The sequence below is a fragment of the Calidris pugnax genome, unplaced genomic scaffold (genome assembly GCF_001431845.1).
Source record: "Calidris pugnax isolate Ruff unplaced genomic scaffold, ASM143184v1 scaffold60, whole genome shotgun sequence".
NCBI lineage: Eukaryota > Metazoa > Chordata > Aves > Charadriiformes > Scolopacidae > Calidris > Calidris pugnax.
The window spans coordinates 5873963-5893573 of record NW_015090831.1 but is presented as its reverse complement, the minus strand read 5'-3'; the positions used below and the strand labels follow the sequence as shown (position 1 = coordinate 5893573).

Genomic DNA, 19611 nt, shown 5'->3' with positions numbered 1-19611 from the left:
TTCACCAAAAAATTATTTATATGAATGTGTAGAACATTCATTACAAATCCACCTTGCTTAGCAGCAGTTCAACCCAGTTGTACTTTGACATTGCAGCGTCAGCCACAAAATCGGACAGCACAAGCGTGCATCACTTACCGCAGGCAAAATCCATTTCAATCAATATGAAATAAGTGCTCTATGTGTATATTGCAATCGCTGTTTGGTGCTCCACTTAAAGCACTACAAATTGCAACCTGTAGTATTCACAGTGAGCTGCACAAACATTACTAACAAATTTATGATTTATAATGCAGTTCTCTTTTTTGAGGCACCATAATGACATGGGCAATCAGACATAATCCAAAACAAGGACTCTAAACTGCCCTTACATTTAATTACTGAACTTGGGGAAAAGTTTACCTATAATTCCTCATTTTTATTGTTCTGTCTTTCCAGTGGCTCAAAACTACTTTTTGAACCATTGCTTGATAGATCTCTTCTGAAACGACTGGATTTCCTGGTGACTTTGGTGGGCTTTCTGTTGGGTTCAAAAGGATTAATTAGACTAAAACACCTTGAACCATTGCTTGATAGATCTCTTCTGAAATGACTGGATTTCCTGGTGACTTTGATGGGCTTTCTGTTGCGTTCAAAAGGATTAATTAGACTAGAGTACTTCTAAAAGATCCAGCAATATTTTTAGATCATAAAAATCATAAACTCAGAAGTGAACACAGTTGTTTTGTAGTATCTGCAGTACAGTCCTGCCTGTAGCTGTGACCAAGAAAGTGGAAAATAAAAATCATAAACTCAGAAGTGAACACAGATGTTTTGCAGTATCTGCAGTACAGTCCTGGCTGTAGCTGTGACCAAGAAAGTGGAATTTTCTTATTTTCAGCAAATAAAGAAAAATAATCAAGCAAACTAATAAAGCACACTTAAACACAGCCAGGAAGTCATGGATCTTTTTTAGTACTTGTGAAGAAGGTTGGTCACCCTCAGAGGATGTTGTTAAATTCAAAATATTGGAATTAAAAAAGAAAAAGACAGTACCTGTCTTTTCCCAATAGGAAAACTAAGATGACAGTTGAGAAAAGAATTCAAGTTTCAATGTTAGTTCTAAATACATCAGCAGTTGCATTGGGTCTTTTATCTGTATTTTATATGACACAAATTGTAAATCAAAGTGCACTTTAAAGGCTTTTCAGTGAGAAGAAGTTTGGTTTTTTAAATGGATAACATGATTGTTTAGCCATAACTGTATTATAAATTTACTGAATCATTTTTGAAGACGTGCTTTAAGACTGTGATTTGGTGGGGCTTTTATGCTTGCTAGAACCAAAATGACTCCTCAGCGGAGTCCCTGAGTTAGTGGTCTGGACTCACTCGACAGTGCTTTCAGTATAAATCTTGAAGCCATTATTTCTGTGCTTTCTTTATGTGCATATAATTGTTAGTAGAACTTTTTGCATGAAAATGTAAGCAGGACTTTGGTAAACAGTCAGATACTCAGCCATATCCTGGGCTGTGGCGGAAGAGGCATGGCCAACAGGTCGAGGGAGGTGATGTCTTTATGTGCATATAATTGTTAGTAGAACTTCTTGCATGAAAATGTAAGCAGGGCTTTGGTAAACAATCAGATACTCAGCCATGTCCTGGGCTGTGGCGGAAGAAGCATGGCCAGCAGGTCGAGGGAGGTGATGCTGCCCCTCTACTCTGGTGAAACCCCACCTGGAGTAATGCGTTCAGCTCTGGGGCCCTCAGCAGAGGAAGGACATGGACTTATTAGTCAGAATTTTGCAGTTTGAATATCACTTTTCAATCAAGTTGCTAGGGGACTTGTTGTACCTAGTAATACTTTCCTTGGGTTGAACAGTTACTCATTAAGTTATCTTAATACAATGAACCGCTAATAGGATATTCTGTAAACCTTTACTGAATTACAGTTCTGAGCCTGTAGATCAGTAGCGTGGCTTCTTCTGTGTTACAGAAACGTAGTCTGACCTGTAGCAGCACCTTCTGATTCAACTGTAAATTTGCTTGTGACCAGACAACACTGCTCCAATTCCAGCAGTACTCATACTAGATTTGCTGAAGTAATGCTAACCATCACGTAACCTACTGTGGTGTTGGTCTACATTCAGGGACAACACTGGTGGGAGAGTATGAGTATCGTCACTCTCTTCTTATATTCCCCCAGCAACAACCAGTGTTTTTTCCAAGTGACAGTATTTTTTGTGAGAGGTTTTCCTGAAGGTAGTGATCATTAGGCCAAAAGTTTGATTGCTGCTATGGCTTCTGTGGAAGAAGTGGAATGAGTGAAAGCGTCAATATTTGGATGTTTCTTAATTCCTATGATAATCTGAACTGTATTCTCACTCTGGTTCATAATTTTTATATTTTGTGGATTTCAAAAGAAACAATTTTGAGGCATAAATCCCATTTTTTAATTGATGTATGTGAGAGACAGAAAAGTGTTTGTGTCTGAACTCAGCAAGTGAAAGCAGGATCCAGAAATCCTCTGTGGAGGCATTCCTCTGCCAAGCTCCCTCCTCCAGATGAATGAACAAATGCAGCTGCAATACTAAACCCTAAACACATCATAAACATCTGCAGAGATGGAAGGGTCTTTGCTTTGGCACTCTCTGCTGTAATCTACAGATATCAATATTCCTGCCTCTCAGAAAATCAGTAAATGCATCACCAGTGTAAAGCCATGGCTAACTGCTGGCACAACACTTACTGGGAGCCAGGATGTCATCTTGGTCCTTTGTAGAAGATCTCTTTGGTGACAGGGATTCACAGCTGCTCAGAAATGATGGAACATAAAACTTCATGCTCAAGCAGACCTTGAGGACCCAGGAAGAAGCCTGTTTCATTAGCCCAGTCCTAGTAGCACAGAAGAGGCATAAAGCAGGCTTCTGCTGAGTTCTAGAGGCAGGTGGAGGAATTTGAATTTGTTCAGCTGCTTCAACAGATACTGAGAACATCTTGGTTCCTTGGCTTCCTTTCCAAAGCAGTAAAAGATCTGAGAAGAGCAGTGGCACAGAGAAGCCTCTGCAAGGAGAGAAAGGTGGGGATTTGAGTATCTAGCTCACAGGAAACAAAGTTGTTAAGATAACATTTGGCAGCAGTTACTATTTATTTATTTTACACACCAACCTTCTAAATAATTGCAACAATCTCAGATGTTAACAAGGGGTATTAACTTGAAAATTAAGATTTTTTAGTATTAGTATCTGTAAGTTTCATTCCATCTGTTCTTTCTGGCCCACGTTTATGCTACTGGTATCGATCTGGTTGCTCCTGCTGCACAAGAGTGACACTTGGCCTAATATGTGCTTAAATAGAGTCTTTTTTATTTGTTTGTGTCTACATATGGAAAAAAAATCAAAATTCTATTTTACTTATACTCACACTTTGGAAAATATCTATTCAGTTATAATTTTTGATAGAACATTTTTATGCAAGATAAATGCATGGTAATTGTAAATTGCAAAACTGCAATTGTAATGCATTAAGAAAATAATTCTATTAATTGAAAGGTAGCCGTATATTTTTCTTTTGATTTAGAATACTAATTGAGTTTCAACAATGTGTTATTTTCTAGAAACCTGAAAATAAATGAGGATTTATTACGGCTTAACTTCCCCAGCAGAGAAGGCAGTAATGGTCAGGAATTTGGCAGAAGAGACGTTGTTTGCTTTCACCACTGTGTGATTCATCAGGACTCTTGCTAGGCCGGTAGTCACAGAGCGGTGCGGTGTGCTGCCAAAGGCGTCAGCAGTCTTGGCCACCTTCACACTCTAAATTTTAGTGACACAACTGTGGTGGCTGTGGCAGGTCTAATAGAGAAACCGCCTGGTGGGCGTCATCCTGAGCTTTTACAACCAGGAAGCTTCACTGTGCAGATTTAATAGCTTAGATCTTGAAAGCATCAGAGATGCATCACAGCATCACGTCTGAGCTAAAAAGCCCAACTTCTCTGCAAGGCTAAACCGTCTCAGATACAGACCAGCATCAGCTCTGGTGTGTGTCCTAAACAGAGGCTCTTTCAGTTGTTTCTTTCTGCAAAGGCTTTTGAATAACAAAATGAAAAATCTCTACTTGGCTTCAGTATTTACTGATGAATACACCTGCGCTGCGGCCATCTTGAGCTGATTTAGTTGGCTGTAGATTGGAGATGTGTGTCCCTTTTCTATAGCATTTTGTAAATGTGCCTAAATGAAAGGCAGACATTGCAATCCAGCTAGCCATGCAAGCCATCCAGAGTCTAGACAGTCACACTGGAATGTTTGGTACCTGGCCTTTAAGAATAGGGAACCATAATGCCACCTGCTCTTTGGGATACATCCTTGTTAAGGAGTTTACTGGTGTAACTGTAGCTGGACATATGCTCCTGGTGTAGCTATGGGAGGTATACTAATGTCTTCCTATCAAAAATAGCATCCACTGTAAAGCACTTGAGATCTGTGTACAGAAAGTCCTCCATGGGAACAGCATAATGTTATTCCTTATTAGAAGGGAAACCATAACCATTGTTATTATTCCCCGAAGAAGGGAAACCATACCACTTCCACTAAAGTCTGTGTTCTCTGGAGTCCCAGAAGAGGATTAAGTTCTGTGATTGGGCTAATTTAATAGGAGGGGTTTAATTATTTGATACCACACAAAAAATAGAATTACTGACTTTTGCATCCTTTCCAAATGTGACATTTCCAAGCAGGTCTGTAATGGCAGTCTCAAAGGACCAGTGCAGTCCCCAGCACAGCCGAAGGACAACCTGTTGCTAAGCAACCAATATAAGTGTGCTGCTCAACATTTATTTCATTTGGAAAAGGACATATTCTTTAAGTACTTCATCTTAGCTACTGAGCACAAAGAGTTTTCCAGTTCTTTTTCCAGACCTGTGTCCCTATGTAAAACAGCCAGTTTTCACAAACAAATGTGCAATTTAAAGAGCAGGTGCCAGAGAAAAACGTTCAAAACTGAAGGACTGAAAAACCAGCACAAGAATTTTAGCACTTTCTAACATTGGCATCCTCAATTTGCTTCTTTGTTTCTGCGTTCATCCTACTTGAAAACGGGCTGCCTTGACAGCATGTGTGTGGCAGAGCTGTCTGTGGAGTTTACCAATGTCTGATGATGTGCTCTTCTGAAGAGCGCTGTGTCGTGGTGTTCCCACAGGTATGAGGAAATGCCTTCTCCCTGATAAACAAAGGCCAGAACTGGACACCTAATTTCCAGCCTGAAGACTCAAATCTCAGATTCTGTAATTGTTTCAGACAAGCAGCTAAATAGCTTTGCAAAAGAGCATTTAATGCCCTACATCTAACACCGCTTTCATTTTAGTGCTTGTCCCTATAATGAAATAAACGCCTATATTTCTGCTAGAATTATGTCTGCATATATGAAATCGGCCCCGGCCTGAATAGTCTCTAGCTAAGTTGTCCTGAAGGAGTTGTTCATCATGTTTCCCAGTTTCCCCGTCTAAACCCACAAAAACAGAAATCAGATGATTCACCAAAAAAAAAAAAATATAGGAAGTTGATCAAAATCAAGAATACAGTTCAGATGATTAAAAAAAAAAAAAAAAAAAAAATAGGAAGTTGATCAAAATCAAGAGTACAGTTTGGTTTCTGATGGCTGTAATAAATGCATGTTTTATTGCATGCATATACCATGAGGCAGGTGGGGCATGCCATCTTAATGTATATCCCATCTTAATATATGGCTGGGAAGAAGTCTGTACATTTTAGTTCTCCTCTCTAGAAGATGTAGCAAGTACCTTCAATGACTGATTTTGTATTTTTTTTCCAACCAGCTTTGTTTCTCAGCCAAATGCTCTAGGATGTGAACTATTTGTGGGTAGCCCAATAATGGGTGCGGTTCAGGTCTTATATGGGCCCACAAATGGTAAAATGTAACTTTCTGTTGCCCCAGATGTTGTAGATGTGAGAATTTCCATCTGGTAACAGCGTCCAGCCTGACAGATAGCACAGTGAATTTAAGCTCAGCTCTGTGTATGGCCATCTGACACAGCTCCAGGTTTCCCTGGCTACTCTTGACAATTCCTGCACCTCTGTGTCACACTCCAGAAATTCACAACCAGGTGGAGACAGGTAGCAAGGGCCATGCTAAAAGCCAGCGTGTTGCACTATGAGACAAACTCAACACAGAGACTGAGAGGCATAAGTCACTCACTGTTATCAGGCACATTGTCCAAAATATCAGTGGCGGTGTCCTGTTTTTCAAACCCATGCACTCCAAGCAGGCAGGATGCCTGGGTAGCTGAAGATGCTTTTGTGTGTATCCACTGATGGTCTTTCTGCTGCTGATCCAATGGATCATATTTGATATAGACAGATGTCTTACTGTCCCTTTGATCAAGTGAAATGGGTACAGATTTTGCCTTTGACTGGTATGGTTTTGAAGTGATGTATTTTGTTAAATGAAATGCAGTGTGGGAGTGCTGCACTGTTAGCAAGCTAAGCTGTGTCTTGGGAGCAGCAACTAGCAACTACAGCTTTTTTTAGAGCTGAGAAAAGTAAAGTATGGTGTTGAAGAAAGGCTGCTGATCTCTGCATGGTAGCTTGCAGCTATGGTGACTTAAGAGAAGAAACCAGGTGTCAGACTATTCCGATCCACAAATCTCTTCCTGCCCCTCTCCTTCCTTAGTACCTCTGCTTTCTGTGCTTAAGTAGGCAATTGTCTTCAAAGACATCTCTTTATTGAAAGACTCACCTTAACTCTTTGCCTTGTGTGCACGGATTCCTAGGATTCATGACAGAGCTCCCACAGCTGAATCAATACTTCTTTCTGATCTCTGCAGTTGTGTATGCAGGAACATAGATGTATATGTTTGCCAACAGACTAACAATATAGTGCTAGATCCTATAATGTAGCTGTCACATTTGGACACAAGAGAGCAGATTTGCCATTTCATCTGGCAGCCTGGTCATGAAGAAATAGGTTTTGATATTGAGATGGAAAAAATTGCTATTTTCAATCCTGTGATTTTGATCTGCTAAAGTGAATTATTGGCTGTGCTGCTTTATTTGGGGAATACTTTCAAAAGCTGCTGCTTCCTATTTCTTTTGAACTTTCATTCTTCAGTGATCCAAAAAAAAAAAAATATAGGAAGTTGATCAAAATCAAGAGTACAGTTTGGTTTCTGATGGCTGTAATAAATGCATGTTTTATTGCATGCATATACCATGAGGCAGGTGGGGCATGCCATCTTAATGTATATCCCATCTTAATATATGGCTGGGAAGAAGTCTGTACATTTTAGTTCTCCTCTCTAGAAGATGTAGCAAGTACCTTCAATGACTGATTTTGTATTTTTTTTCCAACCAGCTTTGTTTCTCAGCCAAATGCTCTAGGATGTGAATCATTTGTGGGTAGCCCAATAATGGGTGCGGTTCAGGTCTTATATGGGCCCACAAATGGTAAAATGTAACTTTCTGTTGCCCCAGATGTTGTAGATGTGAGAATTTCCATCTGGTAACAGCGTCCAGCCTGACAGATAGCACAGTGAATTTAAGCTCAGCTCTGTGTATGGCCATCTGACACAGCTCCAGGTTTCCCTGGCTACTCTTGACAATTCCTGCACCTCTGTGTCACACTCCAGAAATTCACAACCAGGTGGAGACAGGTAGCAAGGGCCATGCTAAAAGCCAGCGTGTTGCACTATGAGACAAACTCAACACAGAGACTGAGAGGCATAAGTCACTCACTGTTATCAGGCACATTGTCCAAAATATCAGTGGCGGTGTCCTGTTTTTCAAACCCATGCACTCCAAGCAGGCAGGATGCCTGGGTAGCTGAAGATGCTTTTGTGTGTATCCACTGATGGTCTTTCTGCTGCTGATCCAATGGATCATATTTGATATAGACAGATGTCTTACTGTCCCTTTGATCAAGTGAAATGGGTACAGATTTTGCCTTTGACTGGTATGGTTTTGAAGTGATGTATTTTGTTAAATGAAATGCAGTGTGGGAGTGCTGCACTGTTAGCAAGCTAAGCTGTGTCTTGGGAGCAGCAACTAGCAACTACAGCTTTTTTTAGAGCTGAGAAAAGTAAAGTATGGTGTTGAAGAAAGGCTGCTGATCTCTGCATGGTAGCTTGCAGCTATGGTGACTTAAGAGAAGAAACCAGGTGTCAGACTATTCCGATCCACAAATCTCTTCCTGCCCCTCTCCTTCCTTAGTACCTCTGCTTTCTGTGCTTAAGTAGGCAATTGTCTTCAAAGACATCTCTTTATTGAAAGACTCACCTTAACTCTTTGCCTTGTGTGCACGGATTCCTAGGATTCATGACAGAGCTCCCACAGCTGAATCAATACTTCTTTCTGATCTCTGCAGTTGTGTATGCAGGAACATAGATGTATATGTTTGCCAACAGACTAACAATATAGTGCTAGATCCTATAATGTAGCTGTCACATTTGGACACAAGAGAGCAGATTTGCCATTTCATCTGGCAGCCTGGTCATGAAGAAATAGGTTTTGATATTGAGATGGAAAAAATTGCTATTTTCAATCCTGTGATTTTGATCTGCTAAAGTGAATTATTGGCTGTGCTGCTTTATTTGGGGAATACTTTCAAAAGCTGCTGCTTCCTATTTCTTTTGAACTTTCATTCTTCAGTGATCTCACGTTGCAGAGAAGCACACCATCAAGCAAACAACCAACCCTGTCATAAGGAATTGACTTGAATAACTCTAAGAGGGTTAACTGACCAAATCAAAAGCAGACTTGCTTAATGAGTGAACAAGCAGGGAAATACAAGAGTCCAATTTTTTTTTATCAAGTCCAAACAAAATAACAAAGTCAGAAAAAGGATGAAACAAAATGAGCCACATATTTTTCAAGTTGCTTGATTTCAAGTTGCAAGATTCAAAACAACATTTAGTTTTGAAAAAATCAGCGTTTTTCAGTAGAAACAAATTAATTGAGAAATTGTTAACCAGTTTTTACAAGAAGACACTCTGTGACTAGCATGCATTGAGATAAAACTATAGAGGGAATAAATTATAGCACATATGAAAGGCAAGGGTATCTTGAGGAAAGTGTAATACTAAATTGAGTAAAGGGAAAACATGAGATATAATTTCACAGAAGATCTGAGCTAGTTCCTGTTAAACTTAACTCAGGATGCAGGAACTGTTTCCCACATTAGCTGGTGAACTCCTCTAGCATTAATTACTAAGGTAATCTGAACCATTCTCCTGCCAGCTCTGGAGCCAGCTGGAGAGGCTGTGAGCACCAGGGTGCAGTAGCATGTCTAAATATCCCAAGTGAACCAATAATCAGGAGGAGGAAATAAAGTGCAGAGCATAGATTTGGCTGCAGTTCAATATTTCTGTGATTTTTTTAATGTAGCTTTAAAGAAAATGCAAGGGAAGGAAAAGAGACTAGATGAAGAGATATGACTGTCTACCAAGGATATGTTGTATGCTCTCTACAAATTATTTCAGAATCTAAGAGAGAGAAAGGAGGAAATTTAAGCCAGCATGTTTTAATATGTTTATTCTAATTCAATTTTATTGAATGATTTTCAACCGTAAACAAGGTTGTATTTTAGATTCTGTGTAAAATAAATCCCTTCATAGTGCCAATATAAACATACATCTTCCCTTTGCCCTCAGTCCACTGTAGTTTATGCATTAACAGGGACTTTCTGCTGGAAGCCTTTGTTCTTTTAGAGCGCCACTCCTCTGGGATTTAGGCTCCCTGGTTGGCCACTGTGCCAAGCTCTCCTGATAAAACAGCAGGTGGATCTGAACAGCCACCAAAGTTAATAACCTGCTAAACCAGGGACAGGAAGGACAGTAGCAATTATACAGAAAACATTTCCATTGAAAGAGTATTCCTCCTTTGATACTTCAAAAATGAAAATTGATATTCATAGCCACATTCTACCTAAGGAATGGCCTGACCTAAAAAAGGTAATAAGAGTTTGGATATTCAGTGCCTTATGTTATCAGCAACCATTTCTACCAATGTAATTTTTGAAAGAACAATGAATGAAGCGTTCTGTTATAAATATCTCTAGTTTTCTGTCTAATTTGATTTTTTTTTCAGCTTTAAGAAATTTGTATTGCATTACTTTGCAAAGCAAGAGTCCCAGTAAGAAAGGAATGGAAAACTGGGCTCTGTTCCCCACTCTTTAGTTAGTCTGAAGCAATTCTTATATTTTTTCTTGCTTTTTTGTTAGAATTGTCAAGTGACGAGGCGTAAATTCCACTCTCTTGAAAAAAACAGAGCTGTCAGGTTCCCAAACGGTACTTACTTTTGTTTTAAATAAGAGAGATAAGCAAATATTAGACAAGATTAATGTTACCTAAGACAAAATTCATTCACATCTTATACCCACAGGCATGAAAGTCATTAACTTCAACAGGAGAGGGGTCACTCTAAGTATGGTTAATTAATGAAGATGATCATTTTACTAACATCTGTTATTTTTTTCAGTTATGGGAAAGTAGCAGCATATTGTATTAAAAATACAAAATCTCAGTTGTCATAACACTGAAGCTATAAGTCAACTTGTCTTAACTTTGAATCTTTGCGTGGTATTATTATTATCATTCAGTGACATAAATTTAGTCTTGTCAGTAATAATTTTCATGATCCTGTGAAAAATATTTGAGAATGGAAAGTGTCATTTAGGTTTTCATGTAATAAATCTAATCCGTTTCTTAGTTCAGATTATCAAAAGCCATGTAGTCATTTCATTCTGAATTAGGTTTTAGAGTTACTGCCTAAATAATTAAAATCACAATTCAATATAGAGGTCTGATCATTTTTTGACTCATAAGGGATCACATCTCCCATGCTTCAAGGGGTACAGTAAAAGATCACACAAAACTATATTTTTATATAGTTTATACACACATATGTATAAAATTATTTGCACTTAAAAATTGCATTCAGATTTCCAGGATATCTATTTTTTATAATCCTTTAATGTTTCCATTCATGATGAAAAAGCAGAGTAGAAAAGAGCAGACCTGCATTGTTGCTTCTTTCCTTATTGTAATTCTGTGTTGGTTGTAGTTTGAATGAACATTCCCTGTGTCTGACAGTAGCATGGAACCACTTGATTTCATTCTGCCTGTCTGACAACAAAAGAATACCATTATTTCAGCCATTCTCTTAGGCATCTGACACACTAGCTGAAACTTTGCTTTACACTTTACATTTCTTTAACTTAATTGTTTCGAGGTTGATGTTGGCAAATTCTCACATCAGCGTTTCATACGCATTAGCTCTGTGTTTTGCTGGATTTAAGCATGACAGTCCAGTGTCAGTTCACTACTAGCCAGAGAGCTGTTGGAAAATATAAACAGCATATTAGGAAAAAAGCCATGATGAAGCCCAGCATTAAGAACATACATAGTATTATTTCTTGAGTAGTAGTGTAAAACAATATTGTTATGCACAAAAGGTTTGTTTTCTCATTTAACTAGGCAGATCTTTTTAAACGTCTATTTCAACTTCCTGTTTGTAATTATAAGAGCTCCTGAATGAAAAACACATGTACAGTGGATATTGTGGGTGAGATAGCATATTTTTTAGAACAATTATGTCTATTTTAAATGGATAGGAGTTTAAATATCCAGATTACAAAGACTCTTGCTTGTTTCAGATTTTGTTGTCCTTGTTTATTTAATATTCCTTAAAAAAAACCTATAAAATTCCTTCATTCTGATTTTACATGATTTTAAAAGGTTTTTTTTTGTCTGTATATACTTTAAAAGGGCAAAAAATTAATGGAGGTAAATCACCCCAAGAATCCCTTGATGTTCATGGACATATGTCAAGGCTGAATTCACTAGTTAAACACCATAGGTCTGTGTTGCATTTATTTAAACACTAATAAAGAGGCAAATTTTTAAAAGTTAATTTCCAGCTGCTAGTTTTTGTTTCCTGTGTTCTAAAGATTGAGTGATTCAATGGTTTATTAATGGGCCTAGAATAGAAAACAACTCTCAGAATTCCCTAGAGTCCTCTAAAAATTCAAGCCATTAACATAGTTCTCTACATCTCGTGCATGGAAAACCAATCAGGCAATCTGAACATGCACACATAGCGCTAAACTTTTCTTTCTTTTTTCCAGCCTTATAAATTCTGAACCTTGAACCTATGAATAGAAAAATTCCATTGTCAAGATACTTATTTAAGAGCTTAGGAACCTTGCAAAGCTTAAAAATTAATAGAAATAAATGAAATAAGGACTGTCCATACATCCAACTAATAACTCAGGGGAATATAGGAGAAAAAAACTTCAAAAGCAGACCAGTGAGTTTCTCTATTGCCTAAACACTCCTTGAGCACCTTTAAGGTACTTAATTTCTGCAGAGCTTACAATTGCAATTAGCAGAGCTAGTAAAAACTTAAAGTTCTCATTAGATGTCACTGACAAAATTTTCTCTAAATGTATATATTATATATATAAAGCCTTATAAATTTATAAATTTAAATAAAATATACATAGCTAAACATACCTAAATAAAACACACATAGCCTCAGTCATTAGCATCTCTGATTGGCTGAAGTCTGGAGGCTTGGCTCTGCACACCTACTTTAGGAAAGCTCACAGTGGCATTAAGTAATGATTTGTTATCTCAGAAAATTCAGGACTGTATTGAAATTGTTTACACTTCAGTGAAAGAAATGCCTGCTTTTACCCAGTTTCCTTTGAAATGTTTCATTACAGAAAATTCAGAATTCTGAGCGTTGTTTTGAGTCTATTATAATATTTCAAGATTTCATTTATTTCTAATCGAATAATTTATGAAAATAAAAGGGAATCAGCATCTTTTGTAGGTTTGGGGTTTTTTGCATAAACAATTTTGAATCTCTCTGGAAGAATCAATGAGCAACTAAGCTTCTCCTTTTTAGCTTCTCTTGGCTGTTTAAATATTAATAGGCAAGAGACTGACCTTCAGTCCTGCTGCTGAATCATGGAAGCAGAAAGTGGAATCGATACATCTTTGTGCTAATGATTAACTGATCACAGATTGGAAACTTGTCAGCTCAATTTTCATATTGCCAAATGCTTGATTTAATTTTTTTTGTGTTAAAATCATTCCAGTTAGAATGTCAATATAGTAAGTAACTTTAAGCACTTGGAAATCAGTTGAACTGAGCTGAAAGTTCAGATCTACAAACACCATTAGTCCAGTCAAATTAAACTTCACCACTTCTGCTGAAGGCAGTGGGGCTACTCATAGGCTCAAAGCTGAGCATATGTGTTAGTGTTTCTCCTGAATAAGGTGCTGCTGGATTGCAAGAATTGATATTTTTATTATTATTGCAGAGCGCTAGCTGGCACTGGCTTTTTCTTGTTTCTTTCACAGAGATACGGATACGGTGGATGGGTACAGCTGGATCATCACTGCAAGGTTTGGGCTGTTTGGTGCTCTAATCTGATCTCGTGTTGTCATCAGGAACACAAACTCACTCAGTAAATCTATTTAAAAGCAAATTGGCAATAAGATTGGCTATGTCTGATACAGATTTCTCTAGAGGTCCATCTTCTGTGAAGTAATATCACTCTAAGTTCTTATATACCTCAGTAAAATTTTTTGCTTGAGAGGTGAAACTTACATTCTTTTTTATGAACCAATATCTATTTTTCATCATCATCTCATATTAGCACTTGGAATGGATAGCTCTAAGGATTTCTTTTCAATAAGACAGATCAACCTAAAGCAGATTACATGTAGATATTTCTTTTTTTGTTGCAGTTAAGTGCAGCCATCTGTATGAGAAGCAAAACCTAAAGGAACTGGTATTTTAATAAAAGTTAAAGAACTCATCTGAAAATGTCTTCACATCTGAGAAAGGGAAAGAGTAATTTCTGTAACTTCGTGACAAGGAGAACAAGTAACAGAACAATAAGGACAATCCATAGGTTTGGGGACCATTATGTAGGAAAGTAGGAGCCAGAGGTTTATTGGCAAGTGAAAGGCAGTTGGGGTCTGATATTACTTCACCTTTTTATCCCCATCCACTCTATTAACTTTATAAAGGCACTTCTGAGCTACATTAGGACAACTGGAACAGCTTGTCTCCAGATGCCATGAGTCTATGCTAACAGTCCATCTGCATTCAAAATCCATCCTGCTGGTACTAAAGTTGGCAGAGTACATGGATTTAGTCTGATGGAGACAGAGCTAGTTCCTTGAAGGCTTGATTCTGATCTCAGAGCAAATCGGCAGTAATTTCAGTGACATTCACTGTGACACAACAATGTGAAACTTCTAAAAGCAAGATCAACATGTTGCAGTTTATTTTTGATAAGAGCATTACAAAATTACCAGTACTAGTGGTTTTTTTACAGAGGGCAGAAGGATCTAAGAGAAGTAAAGCTGATATAGCAAAATAATTCCCCTTATACATTACTATGTAGGTTAACTGTACCAGCTGCTTTTAAGATGTTACGCCTGTTATCATATAATAACTTTGGCAGTTGGATATCCATGTCTGTTTTAAACACTGTCACAGGAAGCCAGCTTCCTCCTGTGATCTGTCATCCCCCCCACTCCTAGGAATCTTTTGGAATGCCTGCCACTGCAGATGGCATTGGCCTCTGGAAGGAGGGATATTAGAAAGATGGCAATAAAAAGAGGTCTCGGAAGACCTCAGGTCACTTTCCACTTCACTTCACATGTACTTGTCCCAAGTTGAAAAACTTCATCTATAATTGCCTACTCCAGAAAAGTTGAGCATTGTTTGTTACAGGTTTGTTACTGGTCTGATGCTAAAATTCCTTGCTAAAAATAGTTTGCAGAGGAACTTTGTGGCAAGTCGGTAATGGCCTTCTATGCTCTGCAGAGGATTCTGTCTAGCCTACTTCTGTCGGAAAATGTTGCATGAAAAAATTGCATGGCAAAATAAAATCCTGTTCAGATATGTGGAGCTGGGAAAGTTAACTCTTAAGATTAAGAAAAAAAGGGCAAAAATTTCATATTATTCTGTGGAGAAGCATCAGGGTCAAACTGGAGGAAAATAGTTACATATATTTTTAAAGAAGTGCAATTTGGGACGTGACTGAGTAGTTCAGTGATGGGATAATTTTAAATGCAGCTTGCTGAACCCAATCAGCCTGCTGGACTTAACTCTTTAATATTTCTCTCTTAATTTCCACATAAATTAAAGCCTTAAATATCAGATAATGTTTAGGATGGGATGGAATGGAATGGAATGGGAGGGAATCGATCAAATCGAATCGAGCCTTAAATATCAGATAATGTTTAGGATGGAATGGAATGGAATGGAATGGGAGGGAATCAAATAGAATAGAATTATAGAACTGTTCTGCTGTGCCCTTAAAAAAATGTGTTAACTTTGCAAATAAAAATCTCTTGTCTTTTATGAGATTTTCAGCACTGCATCGGTTGCTTTGGAACATGAAAATTTTTTTTCTGATCCTTGTTTCCTCCTTGCTACTGCAAAAAACTCTGAGAATTGTTTCCCGCTTGAGGGGTCTCATTTTAAAAATACCAGGTGCAGGAGAGTGGCAGTGTCTAGAGACTGTAGCAGTATGACTCATTTTCCAGTCACAGTGTTGCTGAACCAGATCTTTCTATCCTTACGTACACGAGCATGAATCTATTCAAATGGTCATGTTTTGCTTTCTTCCATAATGCAGTTTGTTGTTGCCAGCATACAATGACGTGAGCTTAGCCTTGACCTGTAGTGTGTTCCCAAAGAGACAGTTAATTCAAATGAAAATAGCAGTGTGCCCAACTAGTTCTTCAGTGAGAACAGCACTTGGCTTATTGGAAACCTTTCCTGTATTGCAGACTCTGTTACAGCATTCAGAGAACAACTATTTATCTCAGCATTTAGGTATGAGCACTGTCAAAGCTGCTAGTAAAATGACAATCTTTCTAACGTTATTTTCAATTTTAGCAGAAGAAAATACATGGGAGCACATCAGCTGCTATGCCTTAGCTGTGTCTGAGGAGAGAATTTGAAGTCCCCTTGTTCACAGAAATTCTCCCAGTGGTGATCCAGTAAAGGCTACATGATCTCTTTGTATGGGATGCAATGCTCAGCTCTACTCTGTCTTTTTCTCTACTCACACCCTGAATATTTTGCCAATATTAGGCAATCTGCTAATATTTTTTTAATGTATTGGAATGTATGGCTGGAGTAGACCTTTCTGTCAGGTTGGAAAATCAATTTTACAAGAACCTAAAGTATTTTACCAGGGGATCAGGACTATGTTAGTTGTTATTACTCACTGTAATATTTCAACTGATTTTCACAACCTGTGATATAGCTAACAAGTAAGTGGACAGTTTGCCAAGGCAGCACAGCTAGATTTGTTGAAGAGAGCTTTAAAATATTCATTAGGGCAGTATATTTGTGAATGATGCATGAAGTTAATAACAAATTCAAGGTTAAGAACAGCCTGACTTCTCAGGAGGGGACAGAAACCCAGCTCTGTGAGGAGTAGTGAAATTTTATTAGCTGTTTCTGTTTTAGCATACTAATAGGGAATATTCTGATTTAACAGAAAAATAGACAGGATCATAAATAAGTAAATTTTATGAGGAAAAATAAAGTGGCTTTTGGAGAGAGAGAATTCCTTTTCCAGAAAGGTCAGAAGACTGCCCTGCACTTAGCTGCTGTTTACAGTGAAGGTGCAGGAATAGCTGCTGTGTTTTCACATGTGATTTTCAATGTTCAACTGCAGATGCAGCGTGTTCCCCGTCCCTTAGAGCTGCTGCATGACCGCGCTTAGCCATCCCAAATACATAGCAACTTGAAGATCTTCTGACTTTCCCCCATTTCCACTTATCCCTAGAGTAGCTTCAGGCAACCAAGAAATCCTCAGGCCTTGCAAGTATTGGTGAACTGTATCTCATCAACTTGTGCAAACATAAGCCAACAGAAAGACTGTTTTGTCTCTCTTTACAAGTCCATAGAAGCATGTGGATACATACAGCTGTAACAGACAATTTACTTGGCTTAATGTGATGATGCTGTTGCCTCTCAACCTCTTTGGACAATTGACAAATCGACCGAAACTTAAGTTTAAAAAGTTTAAAGGAACAGTGTTAAATTTCATGACCTTGATAATATTTTGAACTTTGTAAGTTTGGGAATTGGTGGCATATGGGGAAGGTATTACACTAATTCAGGTAATGGTTTTATGCTGCATTTAGGTTTTGTTTGGTGGATTTTTTCCCAAATACAAATTCTTCAATAATTCCTTTCTTTTTTTTTTTTTTTCCCAAGGAGAAAATGTAATCTGAAGACAGCATAATAGGTCTCCTTTTGTCTCCGTATCGCTGGAGATATGAAACAACTGGACTGAAATTAACAGAGTTGCACAATTATTTCTATAGTTACTGGAATCATTGTGGTGCTATTGACTTTAAAAGAACACACAAATACCCAAGGGGAAAATTTAGCACAGTTTTAATTAGAGCATTGTTTTGAGGTCAAAATTTGGTTTGAGGATAAACTTGGGTTAAGGTACCTGGTATCTTTTCCAAACAAATATACTGTGATAGACATTGCAAAAGAAAGGGGATTTTTTTTATTTTGAAGAATTAAAACTGAACTATAAATTACTGTTTTATTAATCACTATTTTTAAATAGTCTTTAATTTAAAATACCTAGTGAATAAAAATTAAAAAACCAAAATTCTATGACTGAATTTCTGTAGGGAGCAGAACACACTCAAGCGACTATAAATTAGCATGTACTACTTTGTCACATTTATAATATATGAAAATGTCATTTCACAGGGACAGGCAAAGATGATGAAGGATGGAAAGGTTTTTAGAGTTATTCAAGAGAACTGCTGGGATCCAGAAGTACGGATTAAAGACATGGACCTATCAGGTACTTCCATAAAGGAATTGAAATCATTGTGTCTCATTTAGAATTACAGCAACATCTCTGTTAGTGCATCTGAAAGTGCTCAATAACAATGTCAAAATCAAAAGGTTTAGCATACTGATTAATTAGTTTAAATTTGTTGGAAGTCAGTGAAAATGTGTATGCTTTATATTCAGACTTAAATAAGACATGTTCCCAAAACTTACCTCATTTTCAGTAGCAATTTCTTCCCCACATGGGCTCACTGATTTTGGTGGGATTGTTAATACAGAATGTTAATACAGTTGGAGTAAGTAAAGATGACTTGACTGTGACCCTGGAAAGGCAGTATGCATTCCAGGTATAAAAGTGGTTTATGCAAAAGAGGAAGGCCTTCCATTTTTGTTCCAAATGTTAAAAAGATTCTGTTTACACATAGTATTTTTTAAATGTTTGTTTCCTTTTCTAATATTTTTTCCTGTTTACATGTTGCATCTTCATTCCATATTTTTGCTAGAGGATCCTGAGCCTGGACAAGTGGTACAATTACTTTCTCGGAAAAGAATTTTTCTGAATTAGAAAGCATCTACCAGATGCCAAATTTGCAAATTTATTTATATAACTTATATATAAGCTTATATATAACTTAAATATAAGTTACTTACATGCCACTAAATGAGGTTTGTAAGATGGAAGACTGAGAATGGGAGAAGAAAATTTTAGTCTGATCAATTGTTTTTGTTAGTTCTTATTAACACTGTAATTCCAAGTTAGTTTTGTGAGAGAAATATTATATTAGTATAGATTATTTTTTTCTTAGATTGATGCCTGAATAATTCCCTGCATCAGTTTCTCAGTAGACACAAATTGAATACCTTCTCCAATTTTTTGTAAGGAATCAACAACTGAATTACTTCAAAGAGCTGGTATTTTATAAGTAGCATCTTTATGATTATTGTTTCTTTCTCTCCTGGGACAGTATGTCAGGAGATACTTTGGGTCATTCCCCATATGTAGGTTTACTGCAACACCTAACACAGGCCAATTTAGGAACTCAAGGGCTGGTGGGCAATTTATGTAAACACAACTTAGATAATTTTCAGCTACATCATTTTTACCCTGGAGGAGCAGTATTTCAGACTCCAACCACTGAACTACTAATGGGAATACTGCAATGTCTTTGCAACCTCTCTGAAATATGCTGCCTTGACTAGACTGTAATCATTCCCTGAGTTAGCTCAGGGATTTGGGGGATTTCCACGTTGTTCAACCACAGTGCGGATGATAAATAGCCTTTGGGCATCATTCCCTTTGAGATATTTCCCCCAACACTAATGGCAAGTTTCTATAAAAGAGTTCTGCTCCATCTATTGGCTGTAGACAAAGGGAAGACACAGGAACAATTCTGTCAAATTTTTGCAACAGCTCTTCAGAACACAAAATGTGTCATAAAGCCAACAGCACAACATTTCTCTATAAACTAAACAGTGCTCACTTGGTTAAAAAAAATAAAAATCTAAAAGTGTGTGTTACAGCACCATCTGGTGACTTGTGCCGTAAAAATGTCCCTTTTTATTACAGCACTCCAGAGATACAGGCATCCGCCAATTAAGTGTAAAAAAAAAAAGGTCTTAGTGTTTTTCATTCTTACTGGTCTTCTAATGGTAAAGACTATTGGCCACATTTACTGTTTTTCGGTTTACAAAGCTGTAGCTACTTAGTTCGAAGACCATTTTCTGTAACAGAGGCTGTGATAGATTGCATCCAAGAGTTTAA

At 37.6% G+C, this 19611-nt stretch overlaps 1 protein-coding gene across 6 annotated transcripts in view; it reads left to right on the top strand.

Annotated features, from left to right (window-relative positions):
- Window positions 1-19611, top strand: part of ACMSD (aminocarboxymuconate semialdehyde decarboxylase) — a 49933-nt gene that overhangs the window by 14634 nt on the left and 15688 nt on the right. For 3 of the 6 annotated variants that reach the window (XM_014941194.1, XM_014941195.1, XM_014941193.1), the window contains 2 exons: window positions 13352-13396; window positions 17763-17859. In XM_014941194.1, coding sequence (XP_014796680.1) covers window positions 17775-17859 — 85 coding nt within the window. In that variant the 5' untranslated portion in view covers window positions 13352-13396; window positions 17763-17774. Of the gene's footprint in view, window positions 1-9776; window positions 9935-13351; window positions 13397-17762; window positions 17860-19611 lie in introns of those variants that run through there. The other 3 variants (XM_014941191.1, XM_014941190.1, XM_014941196.1) reach the window with 2 other exon arrangements.